The sequence below is a fragment of the Rhipicephalus sanguineus genome, chromosome 6 (genome assembly GCF_013339695.2).
Source record: "Rhipicephalus sanguineus isolate Rsan-2018 chromosome 6, BIME_Rsan_1.4, whole genome shotgun sequence".
NCBI lineage: Eukaryota > Metazoa > Arthropoda > Arachnida > Ixodida > Ixodidae > Rhipicephalus > Rhipicephalus sanguineus.
The window spans coordinates 72,988,511-73,004,852 of NC_051181.1; the positions used below are offsets into that span (position 1 = coordinate 72,988,511).

The 16,342-nt window shown below is 46.6% G+C and overlaps 1 protein-coding gene across 2 annotated transcripts; it reads left to right on the forward strand.

Moving 5' to 3' along the window:
• Positions 1 to 2,850: 2,850 nt before the first annotated feature.
• Positions 2,851 to 16,013, forward strand: LOC119397915 (sulfotransferase 1C2). Of its 2 annotated transcripts, none has more exons than XR_007416419.1 (2): positions 2,851 to 3,024; positions 15,251 to 15,352. XR_007416419.1 is itself a non-coding variant. In XM_037665222.2 (2 exons), the coding sequence occupies exons 1-2, from the start codon at positions 13,910 to 13,912 to the stop codon at positions 15,821 to 15,823; spliced, it is 906 nt and encodes a 301-aa protein (XP_037521150.1). In that variant the 5' UTR covers positions 13,870 to 13,909; the 3' UTR covers positions 15,824 to 16,013. The 2 variants fall into 2 exon arrangements, 1 of the variants encoding a protein (XP_037521150.1); XM_037665222.2 differs by lacking the exon at positions 2,851 to 3,024 and adding an exon at positions 13,870 to 14,242 and having other exon boundaries at positions 15,251 to 16,013.
• Positions 16,014 to 16,342: the final 329 nt, after the last annotated feature.

Genomic DNA, 16,342 nt, shown 5'->3' on the forward strand with positions numbered 1-16,342 from the left:
GGGCCGAACATGGTGGCAGTGCAAAACCAGGTGAGGTGCAGAAAGCTTGCATTCCCTCCGATCCTGGAGGGAGTGCGAAACCACGTTAGGTGCAGAATGCTTTTGCGCGGGGGTGGGGCAGAACAGACACATCGAATGGTAAAAAGGACTACAAGAAGACTTTCGACTTCGAGTCGTCTTAGTCTAGTGCATAAGGCACCCAATGCGCTTTTTTTTTTCAACAAATGATGGAACTTACTCTCCGAGAAGTGCTTCTCGCGAATGTAGTCATGAGGGGTGAGCTTTCTACCTTTGCTCGGTATGGCACGAGCCCGCGCTTCCAACCTCACCGGGTCACTAGGAACTATGAAAATCACGAGCCATACAACGCTCTCGCCTTAATTAATGATATTACTTAGCACCCTCTAGTGTTTATTGGCATTACTGTGTGATTGAGACGATGGTAATGAGGGATGCGAGGAAAGCGAAGAATTTCGTTATTTATTTATTTATTTATTTTATTTATTTATTTATTTATTTATTTATTAGTACAACCTACATCGCCCAAGTGGGCATTATTGTAGGGGGGTAAAAAAAAATCACAGCGTTGTACAGTCCAAAAAAGTCAAGCACATTCGCGCAGCAGTGGATGCGCGTTCACGAAAAGCACACATCTTGTAGTGACGAACGAAAAGCATCAGCGGGAAGATCGACAACACACGCATCCAACTCATTCCATTCACGAATAGTGAGAGGAAAAAAAGAATGAGCGAAGACACCGGTACGACAGGTGACCTCACGGATTTTTTTTCGAGTGGTGGTCATTTCTATGTGACACGTAGTATGGGCTCATCATGTACAAACTTTTCTTAATGCGAATTTCATCACAAAAGATGGAATGAAAAAACTTTAATCGCAAGAATTTTCTCCGCTGCTCAAGATATTCGGTCTGTAGAAGAAATTCGGTCCGTAGATTAGTAGGCGAATATCGTGTCTACAAAGCATGAAAATACTCAAAAAGTAGGCCGTGACTTTCAGAGGTGGCCACAGTTCCTGCGAGATGTGAGTTGCGCACTGCAGCACACTGTTTGCAGTGTTATTGACGGCAGCACGTGACTCCAGTTAACCTCCCATTTCGAGAAGCTCAATACGGCCACTCTAGAAGCGCCACGATGCAAAAGAGACAAAAGGTGGGGCTCATCACGTAAGCAAAACAGAGTATGTATACATTGCCTACGGTACGTAAGGGAATGCAGGGAAAGAACTCTGCTTGCAGACCTTCGCCGTGACAAAGGTAAAGCCTGCGTTAATAATATCTGGGGTTTAACGTCCCAAAACCACGATATGATTATGAGAGACACCGTAGAGGAGGGCTCCGGAAATTTCGACCAGCTGGGGTTCTTTAACACGCACCTAATTCTATGTACACGGGCCTCTAGTGTTTTCACCTCCATCGAAAATGCGGCCGCCGCGGCCGGGATTCGATCTCCCGACCTGCGGGTCAGTAGTCCAGCACCTTAACCACTACACCACCGTGGAGGGTGGCAGACCGGCGTAGGTAGTCAAACAAGAAGGCGGATTTCACGATACTTTATATCAGTCTAATCTATTTCATCCCTCTTTCAACAACACTTAGCCGAGAGGAAAACGCGGCCTGGGTAGCATGTCATGCGCATAGTGAACTCGGTGCTTTCTGACGTATTTAGTTATGTTATTTAAAAACAAAAACGCGCTGTTGAAACTAAGGTGACTTCCTTAAAATGATTCTTTTTAAGAAGATCATTCAACAATATTCTGCGTGCAAAAGTATTCTTTCTTTACTTCTGCTGTTAATTGAGCTTTCAAGAAAAATGTCTGTGGCAGAGATTATAACACGGCCAGACGTCTTCACGTAATAGCGCAAGATATTGATTTTATGAATTGAGGCCAACAAAATTTAGGGACGTCAAGCCTCTGTCCGCACATTTTGAAACCCGCGATCGTCATCACTGCCTCCCAAGCATGTATTATTTTCTGGAAGTTAGGTTTTTCACATTACAAAAACAGCAGCGCTAAAGGACGTTCTTGCTTTCTTTTAAGAAACCCGTGGGAGCCAACAACAATATAATCGGTCAAAATATATTGAAGAGGCGGGGGAAGCGAAGAAGGGCAGCACGCTCTTTCGAGAGTTCGTCGTTATCAAGCGCAGCCAAGCGACATGTAAGCCTCCTTTCATTGCAACAGAACTACTAATTCACGGTCGAGCAGCCCAACCGGCCGCTCGTTGCATGAGCTGCGGTTATTAGTCGTCGTTTTAGTTTCGCTCTCGCTGCTTGTAGCGGATATCGTCGTCGTGCTTTTTTTTATGTAATGTGGTTTTCTCGATCCGCGCGACTACGGCGAGCGCCATCGCGCGAATTTTAAACGTTGAAGGTCCGTACGCCACGTGGTGTGAAAAAAGGTGAACTAAAAGCGATGTCCCGAATTCCTGGGTATGATGATACGCATATTCGAGAGTTTCTGTCCACGTGTTCACTATAATCACGCTAGGGTATTTGTGAATTTTTCATTGTGCCTTTGTGTTTCCAGTATCCCACTGTGAGTCAGGTGACTACAGTTTGCAGAACAACTGCTGAACAGAGCACATGGCAGATAAGCTGCCTGCCTCCCATTTTCCGGTGGCTCTTTCGTAGGCGGGTAGCCAGAGCAATAACACCTGCCAGCTGGCATGTCTCTGGCGTGCGACGCTGTGGTGCTCCTCCTCCCCCATGAAAGGAATAACGGAATACTATCACGCAGCGGCCTCAAGTGGGAAAGGTAACAAGGGTAACAGGGTGCCTAAACGTTAGTCGCGCTTGAATTAGGACACACGCATGTGAGAGACGAGGTTGCATTCTGCGGCACGGCTTCGTGTACATCGCAAAAGCTTCAGGCATCACAAAGCTCACGTTGTACAGTCCGTGCGTCTCAGAAGTAACGCAGGGCGTTTGGCGACGAAGGCACAGAAAGCCGCGCATACGCGACGGCACACGTCCTTTCCATCGGCACAGTCGCAAGCATTGACTGGTAAGTCCAATATCTCATCGAAACGCATAAACTAGAAAAAACTTGCAAAAACTGTAAGAGGATCTGTTTCTTTTATGAAATGAAGCTTCCCACAGCAAGGAAGTATCAAGCGTAGGTGTTACAAAGCAGTAATCAGACAGTCCGATCACGCCGGCCACAAGCAGCATGCGGCCATTGCTGCACTTGCCATGTTAGCCACTAAATGTAAACTATCCAAGTTTTTGGCGTATGCTTTCTGTTAGTGTCCCCGTTTCGGGACTGTCTTAAGCACCCATGCACATTAATAGTAGCATTTGTATTTATGCTGTACGAAACGCCTACAGGCAGTTGAAACCATCTTCTTTTTGTCAGCCAAAAGGTCTAATTAGAAATCATACCAAGCGAAAAGATGGTTTGTGTATATAAAAGCCACGAAAGCAAAAGAAACTGGAGCCACGCGAGCGCCTATAGTGGCTTCATACTCGCGAGCTCGCGCTTACTTCAGCCAGCGCCTCAATGGAGGATGCACTGCTTCAGCATTGCTGTGTTCGTGTACGAAAACATAAAAACGGTGTTAGCATGGTGGTCATTTTTTTTGCAAGAGCATCAGATCGAGGAGATAAAGAAGAACATGACGATGCCTTGGCGCCTCAGAGGTTGTACAAACATTTGGCGGAGCGGCGCCCGCCGCTTGGAGAGCATGAAAAGAGCGGCTTCCCGACATCTAAGGGACCGAAATTAATACAAAATCGAGTGAACTCAAGACTGATCACATATATGATGGTCATAAAGCAAAGCCGCACACTGAGTATCAGTGAAAGCTACTGAATGATAATAGTTACAATAGTGATAATGTGAATTAGTGATATAGTTGCTTCGTGAAAGCTAATTTTACGAATATAGTAAAAGCAAAATAGTGAGTGCTTAATAATTTACTGAACGTCAATTAGGGGTACTCAATTAGTAAAAGGGGCGTTGATCACAGTTAATAAAAGATTGTGTAACGTTCATATCAATTTCACGGCAAAATCGCCACACCGGATGGGTTTGGCCATCGTTTCGTTTTACCCGGCGTGGTAGCGTAGCACGTAAGGTATTGCGTTACTAAGCTAGAGGGCGTGGGTTTGATTTCCGGTTAGGGCGGCCCCACTTCGATGGCGAGAGAGAGAGAGAGAGAGAATTGCCTTTATTGAAGGTCCTGAAGGGGCCTGGGTACCCCTTACAGGGGCCGGCCCGGTGGCTCCGCCCATGTGGGGACTGGGAGTCGGAGCTCACCAGCCACCTTTTGGGCCTTCTGGACGGCCTGATGTTGAAGGGCCCTGTCGGGGCTCCTGAGGTGGTTGATCCAGTCTTCCTCTGTGGCAGGAGACCCGAAGCTAGCGTTTAGCGCGGGACACTGCCACAGCATTTTAAGTCGCACCTGGGGTTTTGGCATTTAGGGCATTCTGGCCTTATATCTGGGAGGTATTTGCTGCAGATGTAGGGGCTGGGGTAACTGTGCGTTTGCAGCCGTCTAAGCTTTAATTGTTGTGCTTTATTTAGTGTTGAGTGAGGTGAGGGGAATTCCTTTCTAGATAACTTATAGTGCGAGCAAATCTCGTGATAGGAGAGGAGTGGCTCCCGGCGCGTGTTGGGGTCCCCGGCCGGAGAGCCGGCCCGCGTAATGCAATGAACGCCCATGTGCTCATACTTAGGTGCACGTTGAAGAACACTAGGTGGTCGAAATTTATCTGGAGTCCTCCACAACGGCGTGCATCTTGTCATGTCGTGGTTTTCGCGCGTGAAACCCCAGCAATTATATTGTGAATCTGATGTGTATAGATGCATAAAGGACCCCGTGAGCTTTCTTTGTTAGAAAAGCTAGCACCCAGGTGGCGGTCGCAACGACATTACCAACAGAGTGAATATTGAATGCACAGAAAACAGAGCCTCTTTTAGAAAATACATCTGAGCTTGTGAGTCTTATGAACCGCCACGGTGGTCTGTTGGTTATGGTGCTCGACTACTGACCCGAAGGCCGCAGGAGCGAGTCCCGGCTGCAGCGGCCGCATTTCCATGGCGACGAAATTCTAGAGGGATGTGTGCAAATATTTAGGTACACATTAAAGAACCGCAATAGACCATGTTCAAACTATCAATTAACTGATTGACAAATTCATGAAATATAACCAATCCCTTTTATCGCTCTGACAAACTGCGAAAAAGCATTATTTGGTCGACATCTCATCAGTGACGCAGGAACTAATTCAGAGCGTAGACGATCCATATACCGAAATACTGGAAGAAATCTACAGCGCGTCCAGCAGCTACCATAGTCCTCCATAAATAAATCAATAAAATTCCAACAGAGAATGGTGTAAGGCACGCAGATGCGATTGCTCGAATGCTACTAACCGCGCTCACAGGTTTTCCGAGTCCTGCATTGGGAACAGTTAGGGATAAGAGCAAATGGACAGCACCTTAGTATCCTGCAATTCGTATATGACATTGCCTTGCTGAGTAACTCATGCGACAGACTGCAGATCATCACTGCTGATTTGCACGGGAAAATGAGAACGCTAGGACTGAAAATTAATATGCAGAAAACTAAAGTAATGCTCAACGGTCTCGGAAGAGAACAGCGCTTCACGATAGGTATCAATGCACTGGAAGTGGTACAGGAAGATGTCTACTTGGGGCAGGTATTAGCCCAGATCTGAACCATAAGAACAGGTACCTATACCAATAAGAATATCGTAGAGCGCATTCAGCAGGTATTCTCAGACTTTGAATGGAAGTCTGCCACTATCCCCGAAAAAAAAAAGTATGTAAAAGTTGCATCTTACGGGTACTTGCCTACGAGGCAGTGACGTGGATGCTTGCGAAAAAAGGCTGGATTTAAGTTGAGGACGAACCGGAGAGCCATGTTTTTAAGAGACAAGACAACAGCAGAGTGGGCCAGGAAGAAAATTGGGTGTTAAGGACATCTTAGTCGAAATCAAGAAGAAGAAATAGGCATGGGCAGCGAATGTAACGCGAAAGGAAGAATACCGCTGGGCATTAAGAGTGACAGACTGGATCTTAAGAGATGGCAAACGCGCGAAGGAAAGGCAGAAAGACAAGCGCGTGAATGAGAGCTTCCGGAGGTAATGTGGCCTCAAAAAGCGCACGACGGGGTTAATTGGCGAAGTATGGCGGATGCCTTTCCCTGCTGTTGGCGCAGTCAGGCTGGTGACGATGATGATAATGATGATAAATAACTTCGGTAGGTCGAAATATCTGAAGACCTTCACTACTACGTCTCTCATAATAATATCGTGTTTTGAGACGTAAAACAACGACAATTAGTATTATAGATTGTGAGTGAAAAAGCATAAACTTGTGCGCCGCTTGCGTGTGCAGTAATAAAAAATAAAAGTTGTTTGATTTTTGCGGGGCTTAGCGTCGCAAAGCCGGCTCAGTCTGTCCTAGACGTCATGGTCGAGGGCTCCTGACAACCACTGAGACACCATGGCGACAAACGAAAGCTGGAGGCGACGTCCAGAAACCCCCCGAGTACCTGACTGTTCTAGGACGAGCAGCACTTTTCACCTTCGGTTTCACTCACGTTTCGTCTAGGTAATATATTGACTGCCGTTTCGACACCAAGACTGTCTAGCGTGTGCAATCTTGGAGCAAAAATTGAGATACGGGACATTTCGATCAATCAGTCAAGTGGATCATTAGTGAAACTAACGTGTGTGCTCGTTGATGCATTTGCAACACGCACATATTGTAAGAAAGAGTTTTGTCTAGATGCATCGAACAGTCTTATTCTTTTTCCCTCTTTGAAAGTGCGAAACTACGCTTTGACAGCAGGTGCTGCGATCTATGTAGATGAGCATGCTAATCTGCACCGGATGTGCTTAGTTAGGTGCACTGAGTCACAACGCGCTCACACAGCAGGAACGCTTTCGAAAGAGAGAGGAGCACGTAGCGGATTTTACGTGTTTTCGCAAAAAAAAAAAAAAACGTACAGCACAGGCAATATATTATGCACGTTTTGATTTTTTTTTTATTTGAACATACTGCAGGCTTTTCACGGCCCATGCAGGAGTGGATACAAGAATACAAACTAAACATCGAAAGAAAATACATAACGAAATAACAAGAAAGTGCAATGCCAACTATAACAAAAAGTCTGATATAACAAAAAGTCTGGCCGATGCTACAAACATGCCTGTACAAGTTCAGCGACATATAAATGTGTACATGCATATCGCATATGGATGTCTAAGCTTGAAATTATTGTGATGTAGAAGCGTGTAATTACCGTATTCGTTCAGTGTAGTAGATGCAGGGAATTTAAAATGCTAGAGCAATCATGTTGATATCTATGTTGCGAGATGCCAGGCAATCGTCATGCCGCGCCGTCATCTTTACATTTTCGTTGAGCACGGGCGAGCCACGTCTTGTCACCGTCGCGTCATCGGTGCACCACTGCAAATGAGGGAACCTAGCCGCCGCAGTGCAGCGGGTATGGACTGCGCCGTTGTAGAAATGCTCGGGACCTCAAACTTGGCCGTCGAATATTGGCGAGCTTTTTGTGGTGGATACCCACACACATATGCTGTCGTCGACGCAGAGCGGGCGTTTCCAACCTCAGTCATCAAAAAGTGACCGCGCCTGGTTTCCATACCAAATGGAGGACGTGTTCGCACTACAGCCGTTTTAATTGCCCGTCACTTCACTGAGCGTGGCCTCCACAACGCCGAGCTTATCGTCCTTGCATTCTTCTACGCCAACACACTCGGCTGGGATTTTTCGATCAATTAATAGCGCCTAAATTAACAGTGCTCGAACCAATTAACAAGTCTGGGAATGAAATATTTTTCGTTCCAGATTTAGTTCGTTGCACAGCAACAAGCCCCGTTCCGTTTCTCTTCCTGAACGAAAACAAAATGTTCCGTAACGGTTCGTAATGGTTTTTATTTGTATTCAAAAATTTGAAATTAAATTAATCAGAAAAAAACATTGGATTTGCGGTATAGTCACTTGCGCTCCTCTTAAGAAAATGGGACAGGGGTAAAACACGCTCTTCCCTCGTTCTTTAGAGGAGCAGAAGCAACCTCGAATTCCTACCAACTAGCACAAACCAGTACCCTTCAAAGTAATAATATTTATTTTCTCAAAAGTCAATTAGACATTTCTTTAGCGCGATCAATGCTTTGTGTCGAGGGAGGGAGCACGATCTCAGAAGCAGCATGTCATTGAGTGTGCCCTCTGATGTGCGAGACCGCTGTTCTGATTAAAAAAAAACGCCAGGCCTGCGCGGAAAGCGCAGCACAGTCACAGCGAAAGCTAGGAAAGCGGTATTTCTGGAGCCGGTTATCAACTCGCTTGGGGCTACTAATACAAGTGCACTATAGCAACGTACCCACTAAGCCACAAATCATAATTTGTGTGAAGTTGGGAAGCACCCATCACGACATTACTCATCATTCTGCAGAGAAGTGAGGCACCATCTGTAATGCATTATGAGCAGTTTCTTGATGCGACGGCTGATAACGATGAAGAATTATGACTGAGCATTTTATAATGGGCTGGAAGCTTTAAAGAACCCACTAGTTACTTAATTCGCATTGTGTGACGCCCGGTCGTTATGTTACTCTCCCACCACGCTTTATAACATACGCTAATGTGAAAAAGAGATAGAGAGAGGGGAATTAACTTTATTGAGACCCTGAGGAAATGGATCATGGGAGCCTTATGGGCTTCCTTGGCAATCAGGAGAAGTGCACTCGCGAGGAACCCACTACGCTATAAATCATCATAATTTTTGTGAAGTAGAGAAGCAGCCTATGCAATTTTTCGTCATTCTGCGGAGAACCCTCGTACCTGCTGAACACCTGTAAGGCATTATGTGCACTTTGTTGATGTTATGGCGGATGGATGGTAGAACTTTATTAAATATAGTCCTGAGAGACGCGACTAGCGCGCAGTGGGCTTCTCCCACGTTGGGACGGGCAGGCTTAGCCTGACCGCCGCATCGTGCCCTCTCTGGACGGCCCAAAGCTGATCCCCCTTGTTGTGGCGGATGACGACAAAGAATTATGGCAGAGCCCTTTGTAATGGGTTGCCAGCATTCAACAACCCACTCATTTGGCAGTTGGCATTGTGTGACGCCTGGTTACAGAATTCACGTTGCCTGACGCCTGGTTGTTATTTTACTCTTCTACCACGCATGCATTACATATGTTAATGTGGTTCCCTCCCAACATGAAGCCTGTATAGGGTCTTTCTGCAACGCGGTTGAAGCACCGGCGTGGCTCTGAGGTAGAATACTGGGCTCCCACGTAGAGGGCCCAGGTTCGAACCCCGTCCTGGAAAGTTTATTTCCAGGATGGGACGTTTGGTTTTCCTTGGCGCGATAGCGGTCACGGACACCGGCGGCGGCGGCGGCGGGCAACTACGGCGCCAAATACGGCCCTTGTGATCTCAAAACAGCTTTCGCTGTAAAAATGGCCTGGCCTGCGCTGAACACGCAGCACTGTCAAAGCGAAAGCTGGAAAAGCGGCCTTTCTAGAGCCCATTATTGACTAACTTAGGGAATCTATATCAGTACACATGCAAGGTGCCCACTATGCCAAAAATAATCGTAATTTTTCTGAAGCAGGGAAGCACCCACTATGCCATTTTTCTTCATTCTTCAGAGAATCGTGGTACCAGCTACACATCTGTAAGGCATTATGTGCACTTTGCGCTGTGGCGGTTGACGATGAAGATTAATGGGCTGAGCCGTTTGTAGCGGGTTGGAAGCATTCCAGGTCGTTATTTTACTATTCTGCCATGCTATAGTACATATGTTGACACGATTCCTCGCCCGACATGACACCTGTATAGAGTATTTTTGCGAAGGAGTTTAAAGCATCAGCGTGGCTCTGTAGTAGAATAATCGACCATAGCGCGCGGGTAGAAATCCCATGCGATCCTAGAAATCTGTTTCTTCTTTCATTTTTTCTCATTTCACGCGATAGTAACCACGGACACCGGCAGCGGCTGCGGCGGCAGACAGCTATGGCGTCAAAATAGGCTCTAGCGATGTCATAACAGCTTTCTCTGTAACATGCTTCAGCGCCGAGAGTGCCCTCTCCACGCTGGCCTGCGTCACAGACACGCAAAACTCCACTTGCGTTAATATAAACATATCTAGTTGCCACTGTTTGTTTTTCGCACTATTTCAGCATGAGAAGGTTGACGAGATGCTTCGGCGAGACGCCGTCCGACTGTCACACGCTCCGTCGGCCTCTCTAGTGCTTCCAGATAAGAAAAAAACATGGCTCGATTCGCTCCTAGCTGCCTGTGGGAGTCCAGTTGATGAATCATCAGTACTCACCAAATATTCATCAACTGGACTCACACGGACTCAGGCTCACTGAAAATTCTCGCAGCCGGGCTCACTCAGACTCAAACTCACCAAAATGTTACTCAGTCAGACGCACTCCAACTCAGACTCACGGCTCTATGTGAGTCTGAGTGAGTCGACTCATGAGTCCATTACCGTATAATTGGCTTTTTTGACCATGGTGGCACTGCTATTTAACACCAATATTTCGCATATGTGGTGGTTTACTTGGCGCCTTTTGATCTGGAACCTTCAATTATGAGTTATCAGTGGTTGCAATACAGTAAGGAGATTTTTATTGAAAGTCGTGGCTCACACGAGATATTATCAAGAACTTCTTCTGAAAGAGTTTGCGGAGGGGGGGGGGGGTCAACCTGGCCTCCCCACCCTCTTCTACGCAACTCATGCCTCCGATTAATTAATATTGAGGTGGCGTATGAATGCTAGTGCTTTGAAGCGTGTGTAAGTCAGCGGGAGTATCAACGTGAGCCGACATAAAGCATGCTAAAGTTGTGTAGATAGAAGGTGCAGGTGTCCGTAGCAGTCGTCGATCGTGCTCAGACTGCCTTTGCCACACCTGACGGTTTGTACGAACTAATGCTCCTTGGCTTCTGCAAGGCACCTCCCACATTCGAGCGCGTGATGGACGTGGTTGTGCGCGGTTTAAAATGGCACATATGTCTGGAGCTCAGACAACAAAGTCGTTTAACGTAGTAGAAATTTTGGTTTCTCAGCTCCTAGAAAAAATTCCAGGGTTATGCGGTCGCGCGACAACGGTGACAGACCAAACCGGTGAGACAAGATGCACAGGATCACCTTCCTTTCCTGTTCCAGTGATTTCGTTTATAGATACCACTTTCTTGTGCAAGAGGTCTATTGATCCGACGGGACGGTGTGAACACAGTGCCCGAGAACACGGTGCCAATGTCCAAAAATCACGTAAAGGTTTACTGGTAATTCATTGTAAATCCTGCAGTAGTGAACCTTTCTTCAGGACAGGCACTATTGTATGCTTCATTGAAACTGTCAAAAACAGTGTGACATTAAACCGGATAATATTAGATAAGGGGCTGAATGTATTAGCACCCTGTCTGATCCCTGTACTAGCTTTCTTTAGGGGGTGATACTATGGGAATGCGTAGAGGGCTCGTATCAGCATATAAGATTGCGGTCTAGAACAATGTATCCCCATCAGAAATTTTCGCTTTGTCGGTTGACGTGTTCATTCTTTGGCGATTTTTTCAAAGTACGCGGTAGAACTTATCTCTGCGCAACGGAACGAAGACCTATTGTCGTCTTTGCGGCTTCACAATCAATCCTGTATCGCTTCACTGCACAGAAGGCGAGGGCTCTTCATCCCATCCTCCTCCCGCCAGCACTAAGACTTCTGGACGTTATGCTACATAAATTAACCCCACGTTATTACTCTCCAGCAATTCGTTTTATTGCGATAGGAAGTATATGGACACTCACGTCTGATTTTTGCCGTCGCTGTCGTCGTCATGTCCCGGATGTCTATATGTATGTATACATATAAAAAGGCACAAAGAAAAATTAAAGCGAAAGAAAGACATTCCGCAGCACCCGACCGTTGATTCGAACCATCGATCCCTCGCTCCCCACCTCGCTGCATTAGACAACTCAACCGTGCCCGATGCATACGGCGGCGAAATAACGGCGAGCAATTTACACACACCATTTACTGCTGGTGATAAGCCAATCTCGGAGGAACTTGAGCGTGTTTTCTATCACGCAACGCTCCTAATTTTCTTTCAATTTGATAACTGCCCTTGAGACGCGCACGACAAAATGGCCCTATCCTGTACCCACTCGTGATGGGGAAGGAAAGAAAAAAAAAACGCCAGGCCTGCGCTGAAACCGCAGTACAGTCACAGCGAAAGCTAGAAGAGCGGCGTTTCTAGAGCCCATTGTAAGCGCTCTTGGGGCTACTAATACAAGTACACTAGCAAGGTATCCACTACACCAAAAATCACAATTTTTGCGAAGTTGGGAAGCACTTACTATGCCATTATTCGTCATTCTGCGGAGAAGCGAGGCATCAGCTACACGTCTGTAAGGCATTATGTGCACTTTGTTGACGCGACGACTGATGGCGATGAAGAATTATGGCTCAGCCCTTTGTAGTGGGTTGGAAGGTTTAACCGGCCCACCAGTTATGTAACTTGCATTGGGTGACGCCCGATCGCTATTTCCCTCTCCCGCTATGCTGTATAACATACGTTGACGTGGGAGAGAGAGGGGGTCGGGGCGAAGAACTTTATTGCGACCCCGAGGAAATAGATCATGCGCTTATGGGCTTCCTTGGAAACCAATACAAGTGCACTTGCGAGGAACCCACTACGCTATAAATCATTGTAATTTTTGAGAAATAGGAAAGCAGGCATTATGCCATTTTTCGTCATTCTACGGAGAGCCGTGTTACCTGCTAAACGCATGTAACCACGCTATATTGCATATGTTAATGTGGTTCCTTCCCGACATGAAGCCTGTATAGGACCTTTTTGCAAAGCAGCTTCAAGCGCCGGCATGGCTCAGAGGTTGAATACTGGGCTCCCACGCAGAGGGCCCAGGTTCGAACCCTGTTCCATCCTGCAAATTTTTTTCTTATTTCGTTTTCTTTTCTTATTTCGAGCGATAGTGATTACGGACACCGGCGGCGGCGGCGGCGGCGGACAACTACGCCACCGAAAACGGCCGCTGAAATGATCTCATAACAGCTTTCGCTGCAAAACAAAGAACACCGGGCAACCTTACATGAGACGCCCCCGTGTGGCAGGAGACGCAGGGGGTCACTCCATGCGCTGCATCTTTAAAAAAAAAAGAAATATCTAAGAGCGTCTAATTCTCCATGGTCGACACTTGCAGACGCAACGCACCTAATTTTCATTCAATTCAAAAACTGCCCTACCCGACAAAGTGGCCCTTTTCTGACCCACTCGTGATGTGGAAGGAAAAAAAAACAAAGAACACTAGGCACACCTTCCATCAAACGCCCCCGTATGGCAGGAAACTCAGGGGGTCATTCCAGGCGCCGCAGTTTAAAAGAAAAGAAAATATCTGAGAGCAGGCGATCATCATCATCGTCATTCTCCATTGTCGACACTTGCAGCGCGTAGCTCAAGCACAAAGACGTAACAACTGCAACAGTTGCTAGCTCACGCTTGGCCTGAGCATGCCTGTGCGTTCTTTTCGGGCATCGTTCTTTGTACTTCAGCAGCGCGCGGCAAGTATCGAGCTGCTTCTGGATCTTCGTGTGACATTGCAATTTCTTGCTATCGCATTCATTGCTTCGCGCTTGCGGCGAAACTGTGAGTTTTTTGTTGTTTTTTTTTTTTCATTATCGGCAGCACGTACATTGCGATCAATTTAATCTTAAAGATGTGGTGTGTTTGCTTATAATTTTTTTTTTCGTTTTCGCAGAAGGAATAAAAGGTGTTCGAAAAGTGCAACTCAGGTCTCATGGCTCTGAGCAGGCACCAGCCCTACGCGCAAATCATCGACGGCGTGCCGAGGTGCCCTTTTATGACTCCGGAATCCATCAGGAATGCTCTACGCTTCGTGGCGAAGAAAGGCGACATATTGCAAGTGTCATATCCAAGAAGTGGTGCTCACTGGGTCCAGTACATCATACAGCTGATCCTAAATGAAGGGAAGCCGTTCGCCGAATACATGGAGTTTCGACAACGCGTTCCTATTGTTGAATACCCCGCAGAGATCCCGCCATGCGCGACCACAGCTCCTCTACGAACGCTGTGCACACACCTGCCATTGCGCTTGGAAAAACTGAACCCAGAGGCGAAGTATGTCTACGTTGCTCGCAACCCTTGGGACGTCTGCGTGTCACTATACCACCATGTAAGTGAAACAAGCGTCCCTCCTACGATTCGTAATAGACCAGAAACATGTTATTGCACAGAGAATACAAAAATAACGAGACGCGTTTTTCGTATTACCTATATGCGTCGCACGAACATGGACCTGAGCAGGCCATATAATGCGTAGGACAGATGACCGGTAGACAGGGCACCAATACAGATGCCGAGGGATTCTAAACGCAGTAGAAGTCAGCTGGAGCTAGTAAATTAAGAAATTTCAGGCATAAAATGGAATCCGCTTGCGGAAGACAGGGCGAATAGATCATTGGGAGAAACTTCCGTCCTAAAGTGGACGTAAGAAAGGCTAATGACGATGAGGGCAATAGTTGCACGTATCCAAGTGTCGGATAAGAATTATGCCAGGTAGCACCAAATGTAGACACAACGTTGCCGCAACATTGACAAAGTTGCTTTAACGTTCTGGCAACAGTGCGTGCTACTATTTGCGCCAAAACCACTTCGACTGCACTGGAGCACAAGTAGAACGGCATTTATTCTCTACTCTTGTTCTCTTTAATATGTATGTAAACATTCCACTCACTGATTTTAATTCCTGGATTTTTCATGTGAATAATGCAGTTTTAAACGCCCAGACTTTTGAAATGCAATAACGCACAATCTCCTAATATAAATGTTATAGTACTAATTCGGCTTACTTAAATAAATATGTCTATGCAGCATATCACGTTGACTTTGCTTTAAATCCAGTGCGACAACTTACCTGCCAAGCTACTAGGTTTGGTGCTTTTTCTAAGCCTAATGCCTTTTTCGTACCTTTCGGAGTTACCCAGTGATAAGAGGGATGCTCCATCCGTTTTATAAACATGATCAGGTGCCCGTGAGTGGAGCGGAAGATGATAAGACCGATACAGAATCGGGCATAGCGCTTCGCTGCAAAATACCGTGTCTGGCGGCATTAGGACCGCGAAACATACAAGGAGAAATTGATGCCAATACGTTTTTTGGGTGGATTTCTTTCGAATCGCAGGTGCGTTCCCTGAGCTTCTATCGCTTTCAAGACGGCACATTCGATGATTTCCTGGAGGCTTTCTGCACAGGATGTCTTCCTTACGGCTGTTACTTCGAGCACCTGGTGGCCGGTTACTCGCTCAAGGACGAGCCGAACGTTCTTTTTCTCACGTACGAAGAACTGCAAAGAGACATACGGAAAGGGGTGCTTTGTCTCGCCAGCTTCATCGGCCAGCATTACTGGAAAGCTCTGGAGGAAAATGGACTGGAAGGGCACAAGCTGTTGGATGCGATCATACAAAGCAGCAGCGCCGACAGCATGAGAAAGGTCTTGGTCTTCGACCTCACAGAGAATCCCTACCCAGACGTGGACGAGCTTTTGAAGAAACTGAACCCATCGACGAAGGCGGCCCACGAAGGAGACACCAAGCTTCATGACCTCGTCAGGAACGGCAAGGTTGGAGAGTGGAAGCAAAACTTCTCTCCCGAGCAACTGCGACGTTTGGAGGCCACCATCAGAGAAAAGACGGCTGGTTCTGCTGTCATGAACCTTTGGAAAGACGTACGGGCAGAAGCATTACACATGTGCTGACAAAACGAGGCGCTGGCAACGTTCATGCAGCTGTAGAACGCCTGAACCTGTCGATGCCGCGTCACTTACGCTCATCATAAGGTTGTGTTTTTTGTCGCGTTCTTCTCATAAAAGGTATAACTTTGACATCAGAGAAACGCTTACCGTGAAACTTAAAGCTCGAAGCGTTTGTGTTGTTCGATTCTCTTGCACATGACTTAGAGGAGGACATCGGTTTCATTGAAATAGTTTAAAGTATTCGTTAAAGGAGCGTGCGCGCATGTGTTAGTTCACACCACAAGGTAGCAATGTGACACAACTCATCGCCAGTAAAGTTAAGGCAGCTTTAAGCAATCAAAGCGTATTAATGGAAGCCCCAATGCAAGTATCTTCGTACATGTGAAATTAACTATGAGCAATTCAGTAACACCGTCATTGCCATTACCAAGATAATAATAGCGGATTAGACTACCCTCAATCAGTGTCGCGTACTTTCATGTGCTCTACGAAACCAACTTGTCATAATGACTGCAAAGAATT